Below are 10019 nucleotides of genomic sequence, written 5' to 3' on the forward strand. Positions count from 1 at the left end.
TTCTCTTTCAAATTTTTCATCATTAGTGTATAGGAATACAAGAGATTTCTGTGCATTAATTTTTATTCTGCTACTTTACCCAATTCATTGATTAGATCTAGTAGTTTTCTGGTAGCATCTTTAAGATTCTCTATGTATAGTATCATGTCATCTGCAAAAAGTGACAGCTTGACTTCTTCTTTTCCAATTTGGATTCCTTTTATTTCTATTTCTTCTCTGATTGCTGTGGCTAAAACTTCCAAAACTATGTTGAATAATAGTGGTGAGAGTGGGCAACCTTGTCTTCCTGATCTTAGTGGAAATGGTTTCAGTTTTTCACCATTGAGAATGATGTTGGCTGTGGGTTTGTCATATACGGTCTCTTTTATGTTGAGGTATGTTCCCTCTATGCCTACTTTCTGGAGAGTTTTTTTATCATAAATGATGTTGAATTTTGTCAAAAGCTTTTTCTGCATGTATTGAGATGATCATATGGTTTTCCTCCTTCAATTTGTTAATATGGCGTTTCACATTGATTGATTTGAGTATATTGAGGAAACCTTGCATTCCTGGGATAAACCCCACTTGATCATGGTGCATGATCCTTTTAATGTGTTTTTGGAATCTGTTTGCTAGTATTTTGTTGAGGATTTTTGCATCTTTGTTCATCAGGAATATTGGCCTGTAGTTTTCTTTTTTTTGATATCTTTGCCTGGTTATGGTATCAGGGTAATGGTGACCTTGTAGAATGAATTTGGGAGTGTTCCTTCCTCTGGTATATTTTGGAAGAGTTTGAGAAGGATAGGTGTTAGCTCTTCTCTAAATATTTGATAGAATTCACCTGTGAAGCCACCTGGTCCCCGGCTTTTATTTGCTGGAAGATATTTAATCACACTTTCAATTTCAGTGCTTGTGATTGTCTGTTTATATTTTCTATTTCTTCCTGGTTCAGTCTTGGAAGGTTGTGCTTTTCTAAGAATTTGTCGATTTCTTCCAGGTTGTCCACTTTATTGGCAAAGAGTTGCTTGAAGTAATCTCTCATGATCCTTTGTATTTCTGCAGTGTCAGTTGTTACTTCTCCTTTTTCATTTCTAATTCTGTTGATTTGAGTCTTCTCCCTTTTTTTTCTTGATGAGTTTGGCTAATGGTTTATCAATTTTGTTTATCTTCTGAAAGAACCAGGTTTTAGTTTTGTTGATCTTTGCTATCGTTTCCTTCAATTCTTTTTCATTTATTTCTAATCTGATCTTTATGATTTCTTTCCTTCTGCTAACTTTGGGTTTTTTTTTTTGTTGTTGTTCTTCTTTCTCTAATTGCTTTAGGTGTAAGGTTAGGTTGTTTATTTGAGAGTTTTCTTGTTTCTTGAGGTAGGATTGTAATGCTATAAACTTCCCTCTTAGAAATGTTTTGCTACATCCCATAGGTTTTGGGTCGTCATGTTTTCATTGTCATTTGTTTGGAGGTATTTTTGATTTCCTCTTTGATTTCTTCAGTTATCTCTTGGTTATTGAGTAGCCTATTGTTTTGCCTCCGTGTGTTTGTATTTTTTACAGTTTTTTCCTGTAATTGATATCTAGTCTCATAGCGTTGTGGTTGGAAAAGATACTTGATACTATTTCAAGTTTGTTAAATTTACCAAGGTTTGATTTGTGACCCAGGATATGATCTATCCTGGAGAATGCTCCATAAGCACTTGAGGAGAAAGTGTATTCTGTTGTTTTTGGATGGAATGTCCTATAAATATCAATTAAGTCCATCTTGTTTAATGTGTCACTTAAAGCTTGTGTTTCCTTATTTATTTTCATTTTGGTTGATCTGTCCATTGGTGAAAGTGGGGTGTTAAAGTCCCCTTCTATTACTGTGTTACTGCCTCAGTTATTCTGCTATTGATTCCTTCTAGAGAATTTTCAATTTCATTTATTGTGCTGTTCATCATTGTTTGTTTGCTCTCTAGTTCTTCTAGGTCCTTGTTAAACATTTCTTGTATTTTCTCCATTCTAGTTTCAAGATTTGGGATCATCTTTACTATCATTACTCTGAATTCTTTTTCAGGTAGACTGCCTATTTCCTCTTCATTTATTTGGTCAGGTGGGTTTTTACCTTGCTCATTCATCTGCTGTGTATTTCTCTGTTTTCTCATTTTGCTTAACTTACTGTATGGGGTCTCCTTTTTCTTAGGCTGCAGGTTTGTAGTTCCCATTGTTTTTGGTGTCTGCCCCCAGTGGCTAAGGTTGTTCAGTGGGTTGTGTCAGCTTCCTGGTGGAAGGGCCTTGTGCCTTTGTTCTGGTGGATGTTGCTGGATCTTGTCTTTCTGGTGGGCAGGACCATGTTCAGTGGTGTGTTTTGTGGTGTCTGTGAGTTTATTATGATTTTAGTCAGCCTCTCTGCTAATGGGTGGGGTTGTGTTCCTGTGTTGCTAGTTGTTTGGCATGAGTTGTCCAGCACTGGAGCTTGGTGGTTGTTGAGTGGAGCTGGGTCTTAGCACTGAGTTGGAGATCTCTGGTGGACCTCTTGCCGATTGTGATTACATGGGGCTGGGAGGTCTCTGGTGGTCCAATCTCCTGAACTCGGCTCTCCTACCTCAAAGCCTCAGGCCTGACATCCGGCCGGAGCACCAAGACCCTGTCAGCCACATGGCTCAGAAGAAAAAGGAGGGAAAAAAAAGGTAGAAAAAAATAAAATGAAATGAATAAAGTTATTAAAATAAAATATTTTTTAAAAGTATTAAAATAAAAAATTTAAAAAGTAATAAAAAGAAGAAAAAATAAGAAGAGAGCCACCAAACCAATAAACAAATCCACCAATGACAACAAGTGCTAAAAACTAAACTAGGATAAACATAAAAATCAGAAACTTGTCAGTTTCATACAGCAAACCCCAAGTCTACAGTTGCTCCCAAAGTCCACCACCTCAATTTTTAGATGATTTGTTGTCCATTCAGGTATTCCACACATGCAGGGTACATCAAGTTGATTGTGGGGATTTTATCCACTGCCCCTGAGGCTGCATGGAGAAATTTCCCTTTCTCTTCTTTGTTCGCACAGCTCCTGGGGTTCAGCTTTGGATTTGGCCCCACCTCTGTGTGTAAGTCGCTTGAGGGCCTCTGTTCTTTTCTCAGACAGGATGGGGTTAAAGTAGCAGCTGATTAGGGGGCTCTGGCTCCCTCAGTCTGGGGGGGAAGGAGGGATACAGCATGCAGAGCAAGGCTGCAGAGGCAGAGGCCGGCGTGACGTTGCATCAGTCTGAGGCATGCCATGTGTTCTCCCGGGGAAGTTGTTCCTGGATCACGGGAGCCTGGCAGTGGCGGGCTCCACAGGCTCCTGCGAGGGGAGGTGTGGATAGTGACCTGTGCTCGCACACAGGCTTCTTGGTGGCGGCAGCAGCAGCCTTAGCGTTTCATGCCTGTCTCTGGTGTCTGTACTGATAGCCGCAGCTCACGCCTGTCTCGGAAGCTCGTTTGGGTGGTGCTCTGAATCTCCTCTCCTCGTGCACCCCATAACAATGGTCTCTTGCCTCTTTGGCCATTCCAGACTTTTTCCCAGACTCCCTCCCAGCCAGCTGTGGTGCACTAGCCCCTTTCAGGCTGTGTTCACACAGCCAACCCCAGTCCTTTCCCTGGGATCTGACCTCCGAAGCCCAAGCCTCAGCTCCCAGTCCCCACCTGCCCTGGCAAGTGAGCAGACAAGCCTCTCAGGCTGGTGAGTGCTGGTCGGCACCAATCCTCTATGGAGGAATCTCTCTGCTTTGCTGTCTGCACCCCTCTTGCTGCACTCTCCTCTGTGGCTCCAAGGATTCCCCACCCTGCCCACCCCCTCTCCCCACCAGTGAAGGGACTTCTAGTGTGTGGAAACCTTTCCTCCTTCACAGTTCCCTCCCACTGGTGCAGGTCCCTATTCTTTTGTCTCTGTTTTTCCTTTTCTCTTTTGCCCTACCCAGGTATGTGGGGAGTTACTTGCCTTTGGGGAAGTCTGAGGTCTTCTGCCAGCATTCAGTAGATATCCTGTAGGAGTTGTTCCACATGTAGATGTATTTTTGATGTATTTGTGGGGAGGAAGGTGATCTCCACGTCTTACTCCTCCGCCATATTGAAGATCCTCCCTCCTGAAGCAGCACATTTAGTATTATAATTTTATGACTGGAAAGCATAACAGCTATTATTTTAATAATAGAAATTCCAGAAAGTAAAGCCAAAAGGAATCCTCTTGGCTGTAGGAGTATGCTGGATGGAACCCTCAGGGCAGTAGTTTTCAAAGTGTGGGATGGGGGTCACCAAATCATAGGATTCCCAGTAAAATTTCCAAGAAGGCATACAATTTTTACATTAATAAAATGAGACTTTTAAAAATGAGAACTATTGATATGAAACATAACTCTAAGGGAGTAGTGGGATATGTGACAGAAGTAGTTGTTTGGTGTCATATTCTAAAGTCTTGAATGTCACAGTGGTATAGGTGGTTGTATAGGTTGTATCCTGCATAACCCAGGGGGCTGTCATTCACAGCTGGATATGTGCACATCCTGAACAGCTGTGCATTGTGAACTTTGTACTTAATTTGGATAACAGTAGAGAATCTTTGAGTTGTTTTCACATCTAAGAGTAGTATGATTGTTGTTGAACCTTAAGGAAATTAATTTTGCAGCATCTTGTAAAATGATTCAAATTCCAGAAACATGAATGTAATAATATACCAAACTGGGTGGTCTGTTAGAGGCATAAACTGGGTTTGTAATATGTTTAGAAGAGACTGCAAAGCAAAAATGACTCTAAACCTTTTTCTCAAGTGACTTCTCAAAGGAGAATTGTTGTACCCTGATAGAAATAGAAAGATCATGATTGGGACAGGGTAAGAGAGCGATTAGTTCTCCTTGAACATTTTGAATTACTATGAATGATTTTGTTATTAAATGGGCAACTTGCTATAATGCTTCTGACAGGACTTTATTTTTCTTTGTCTTCTCTTTCAGGCTGAAGTCATTGATGTGAGTTATGGAAATGCAGATGATTTAAATAGGATTAAAAAAATGAAAAATGTCACAAATCAGATTGCACTCCTGAAATTAGGAAAACTGCCACTACTTTATAAGGTTGGTCCAATGACTGTTATTTGGTGGTAGGGTGAATATTTTGTTCAGTTGGGGTTACATGTGCATCTGAGAACATGAAGAGAGAGAGGGAGTGTGTGTGTGTGTGTGTGTGTGTGAGAGAGAGAGAGAGAGGGAGAGCAACAGAGTGGAAAGACAAAGAGGCATAGGATATCGCAGGAAGATAACTTTTCCAAAATGGATAATTTTATATTAAGACCTTTAAGATATTGTGAGTTTGTGGGACCTTCAAAAAATTGGCATGTCCTTCATAATACCTATCTGGAATGCTAAAAATAAGAACCACAGTGTCCTCGCGACATCTGCAAAACTTCTAATCTGTTATCTAATTACCATCTGCTTTATGTTAGACTAATATCTCACTGATTTACACTCCTTAGTGATTAATTTTTGTCAACTGTGTAACTTCACAGTTACTGACTGTGTTCAGAAATTTAATTAAAATATAATATACTAAGGAAAAGCAGAATTTTGATTTATTTTATTTAAAGAGAAGTTTATTAACACTCATCCACCAGATGCATTTACATAATTAAAGCAGTTCAATCTAAGTATCTCATAATGAGCCACCACAATAGAGAGTCACTACTGCTCATTCTTACTTCATTTTCTTTTTCTATTAAAAAAGAATGATCAGTGTAGTTGTGTAGTTATGTCCCTGGAATGCTCTGGTTCTGAAGATGTATTGGATTTCTCCTCATTCAAACCTTTATGAGATTAGCTAATTCCCAGGAGCAAAAAATGTATCCAGAAATCTGTTGGCCCACTCTGTAAGGACCCAAGAGAACATTCTGTGCCTATTTTTTATTTTCCAAGGGTGCTCTTATACTTAAATCAATGTCTGATAGTAGATAATAGGCCAGAATTTTAAGATAGTCTTGAAAATATAATACACACTGATACTAATTTTTTGTAGGATAATTTGTCAGTATGTATTAAAGGCCTTAAAATAATCATTTTGACCCAATAATTCCATTTCAACAGTATATTCTAAAGGGGAAAAAAATCAGAGATGATGAACACAATGATTACCAATGATGTGAGAAAATATTTGAAATGATATATACATCCAGTTTAGCACTGAAAATTATGCTACATTTGTACAGCTGAATACTATACAACAATTACAATGTAAAGAATATTTAATGATACGTGAAAATCCTCATAAGTCAAACAAATAAATTATAAAGAGGACATTTATAAGAATTATATAATAATGATTACATTTATTGTTACTTCTAAAAATAACATTGTTAGAAATATGGGTTAAATATTTTTCTAAGTGTTTTTTAATGTATTTTCACATTAATCTTTACAATAACCATAGTGTTGAGGTACAGATTATTATCTTCAATTTATAGATAAGTATCACAAGTGCATGAGGAAGGAAATAAGATAGAGTATACTCTTTCCCCCAATACAGCCCCAGTCTGGTAGAGGGGCAAAATGATGACATTTTAAATCAAGGGTACAGATTTGATCATGGTATGAGACTAGGCATTCTAATTACTTACTTAAGACAAGTGATTCAAATTGCTTAGAGGACATTTTATTACCAATAATCAGAAGAACTCTTCCTCTAGTTGTTTGGGGAAGAATGTTCTTTTCCAGATGTTTTAAAAGGGCAGTGGAAAACAAAGCACAACAGATCCACTTACCCATGGAGGATAAGTTCCAAGACTCCCAGTGGATGCCTGAAACCACAGTTAGTACCAAACCCTACATATACTATGCTTTTTCCTATACATATATACTTATGATAGTGTTTAATTTATAATTAGGCATAGTAAGAGATTAACAACAATAACTAATAATAAAATAGAGCATATAACAATATAATATAATAAAAATTATGTGTGATAACACCAACATCCTTCTGATAATTTAGAGGGCTGCTTAGTGACTAATGGGCAGGGTAGGATATACAGCATGGATATGCTGGGCAAAGGGACGATTCACATCCTGGCTGGATGGAGTGGGACAGCCTGAGATGTCATCAAGCTACTCAGAACAGCCCATAATTTAAAACTTAGGAATAGTATTTTTGGAATTTTCCATTCAGTGTACTTTGGACTGCACTTGACCATGAGCATCTGAAACCTCTAAAACTGAAACTATGGATAACAGGGAACTACTGTAACACTGCTTTGAGTACATTACATGAATCCTGCTTGTTCAACCTAAGAGTGATACAGATGACTAAAATGTTGTTTGTGGTAGGGGCCAATTATCTAAATTGGGTTGATGGAATTATGGTTTTCTATTTCTTTATATTTTCTAAATTCCTAATGATTTTGTATATATTTTGTCAGGAAAAAAAGTCTAAAAATTCATGTTAAGATAAGGCATTTAAATTTTTTTTCTAACAGTGTTTATAGGCCAAATACTCAAAATCCCTACCAGTAGATAATGGGTTAAAACATAGCCAGTTTCTTTTTATTTGACTGCTCCAGAGAATATTTACATTATGAAACCATTTGGCAAGGTCCACAAAGTACTGAAATAGTGGTTTATCTAGAATAGGACACAGTTATTAAAACCCTGGTACATTTTCTCTGATCATCTTCCTTACAGGCCTATGAAGAGATTTAACAAAGAGGTCTGTGCAGAATTCCCCTTTAGACAGAGCCTTGCCACAAACTTGGCATTATCTTCTAGCCAGAGAAGAGAGAGCACTCTTTCTTTAACCTTTTAGATTCTATTCTGGGCATCTCTGTTTTCTGTAGATTGTCCCAGAGATTATGGAATCACTGATTCCATATCTGTTAATATATATTCACATTGTAAAGAAAAAAGAAAGCATGGTGTAGACAAGGTTATATAGCATGATTATAGCTGAACTTGCTTCACCTGTCCATCAAATATATTCTGAGGCTGAAATTGGAAAATGAGGTCATACAGTAATACAGCTGGGTTGAAAAAAAGGCAGAGGACCAATTGACTTCTATGTGAATTACAACTGTTACTCATGATTCCAAATGAGCATCTGGACTGGGAACATGGGGCAGAATGAGTAGAGAAAAGTTAATCGTATTTTAACTGTGCAGTAGTAACTAAATCATAGTTTAAAAAATGAATCTGGGAGGGAATCTCTGCATCTGAGATAAAGAGGGCAAAGGGGAAGCAAAATTGTGATATTACCTCCTAAAGAGAGTAGAAAAATAATCCGCAGTCAAGAAGGAGGAGATCTCATTAGTTTTGTCATAAATGGTATGTATGTGTTAATTTAGTCACTAGGAAGGGATTGATGAAGTAATCCCCACATTTGTAGCAGGAGCTGTAAAAGGCAGATGGCTTCTAGCTCTAAGCCTTGATGTCCACACTTTGTTGCAGGAAAGGGCCAAGTCCTTCAGACCTAGCTTGTGCTAGTTTCCTTAAACTTAAACCTTAGAGGAAAGGCTTTAGGTTTCTCTGAGCTTTGTATTTATAGCAGTTTATTTTATAGGAGAGTGCTTTCATTCCTTAAGCTTTAAGACAAAATAGTCTTTTATCTGTCATGATGGATTTACTTAGATTTGTCTCAGTGACAATCTGAGACATAATAAAGCAGATCCAAAAACCCTTGCAAATTCCCAAATTACTAAATAGCTCTCTAGTACGAAATTTATTTTATGAAAGGCAATAAAAGCATTTGGCTTTCTTTTAGAGTCATTTTCACAAAAAGCAGTAATAAAAAAAAAATTACTGTGTACGCCATGACAGCTAGAAATTGAGTAAATCCCACTGAAATGTGGAAGATGGGCCATTATCTGGGTCCGCACCACATATAAGCCCCAAGTCTTGTAAGAGTCAAATTTGCATATAGTAAAATTACAAGTGAATAAATATCTTATGCCTTTTGTGCATGGTAAAGTTACACATGAAAATTCATAAATGCTGTTAAGATTTTTTCATAAATGAAGTAACATACAGTACGTTCCTAGTACTCACAGCTAGATAGTAAGATACTAGCAAATATTAGCTGTTTTTTGCATTTTCTTATATATCTTTTTATCCCTGTAACCACAATTTTAATGATTTGGTAATCCAATTGATTTTGTAGTTTCCTACAAATGAAACAGTTTCCTATCTATTCATCAGATAAGATTTGTATTTTAATATCAATTTTGCATTGTTTGGCCAGTGTATGACTTAACCAACTACCACTCAAGTCCATAAAGCATGCTTAAAGAGGAAGGCATTTTGGAAGAGCCTGGAGGGAAATGAGAGGTAGAAAACAATTGTTATGTGTTGATATTTTCAAATATTCAGTAGATTGTTTCCAACAGATTAGGAAAAAAGTAAACTTCATACTATTTGAATTTCAAACCCAATTTCATCTACAAAACAAGTAAATTTAAAACACTGAGTTGGGGGTTTAGTGAGGAAATCTCTATATTTGGTGATTTATCAATCAGTACTCAACAAGTGGGCAATAGGAAGATCAGTAAGAAATTCTCTAGTTTAGGTAAAGTAAATGCTGAGAAATACTATATTTTGAAACCTTACCTCACATAAGGCATTGACATGCTTTTCATATTTGCTGAACTATACTCTTTCATTTGCTCCACTCTCCTTTTTTTTCTGATGACAATTATTTAATCCTTATGATAACTGCATTCAAAAGAATTATTTTTTTTTAAATTTCAGTTAAGAGAGAGCAGCATTACTCTACTACATGTGGTAGAAGTTTAAGATGGTAGATCTAAAATTTAATTTTCATTTCCCTAAATTAACATATGATGTATTCAGCTAATAATTAGCATCAAAAATATGTGATATGAGAACCTTCAAGATGGTGGAGGAGTAAGGCATGGAGATCACCTTCCTTCCCACAAATACATCAAAAATACATCTACATGTGGAACAACTCCTTCAGAAAACCTACTGAAGGCTGGCAGAAGACCTCACAATTCCCCAAAGGCAAGAAACTCTCCATATACCTGGGTAGGGCAAAA

At 37.2% G+C, this 10019-nt stretch overlaps 1 protein-coding gene across 1 annotated transcript in view; it reads left to right on the forward strand.

The window, feature by feature from the left end:
* NAALADL2 (N-acetylated alpha-linked acidic dipeptidase like 2) overlaps positions 1 to 10019 on the forward strand; it is a 1059167-nt gene that overhangs the window by 398021 nt on the left and 651127 nt on the right. Inside the window, exon 4 of the mRNA XM_057545762.1 lies at positions 4945 to 5064. Coding sequence (XP_057401745.1) covers positions 4945 to 5064 — 120 coding nt within the window. The remainder of the gene's footprint in view (positions 1 to 4944; positions 5065 to 10019) is intronic.

The sequence above is a fragment of the Balaenoptera acutorostrata genome, chromosome 4, assembly GCF_949987535.1.
Source record: "Balaenoptera acutorostrata chromosome 4, mBalAcu1.1, whole genome shotgun sequence".
Classification (NCBI taxonomy): Eukaryota; Metazoa; Chordata; class Mammalia; order Artiodactyla; family Balaenopteridae; genus Balaenoptera; species Balaenoptera acutorostrata.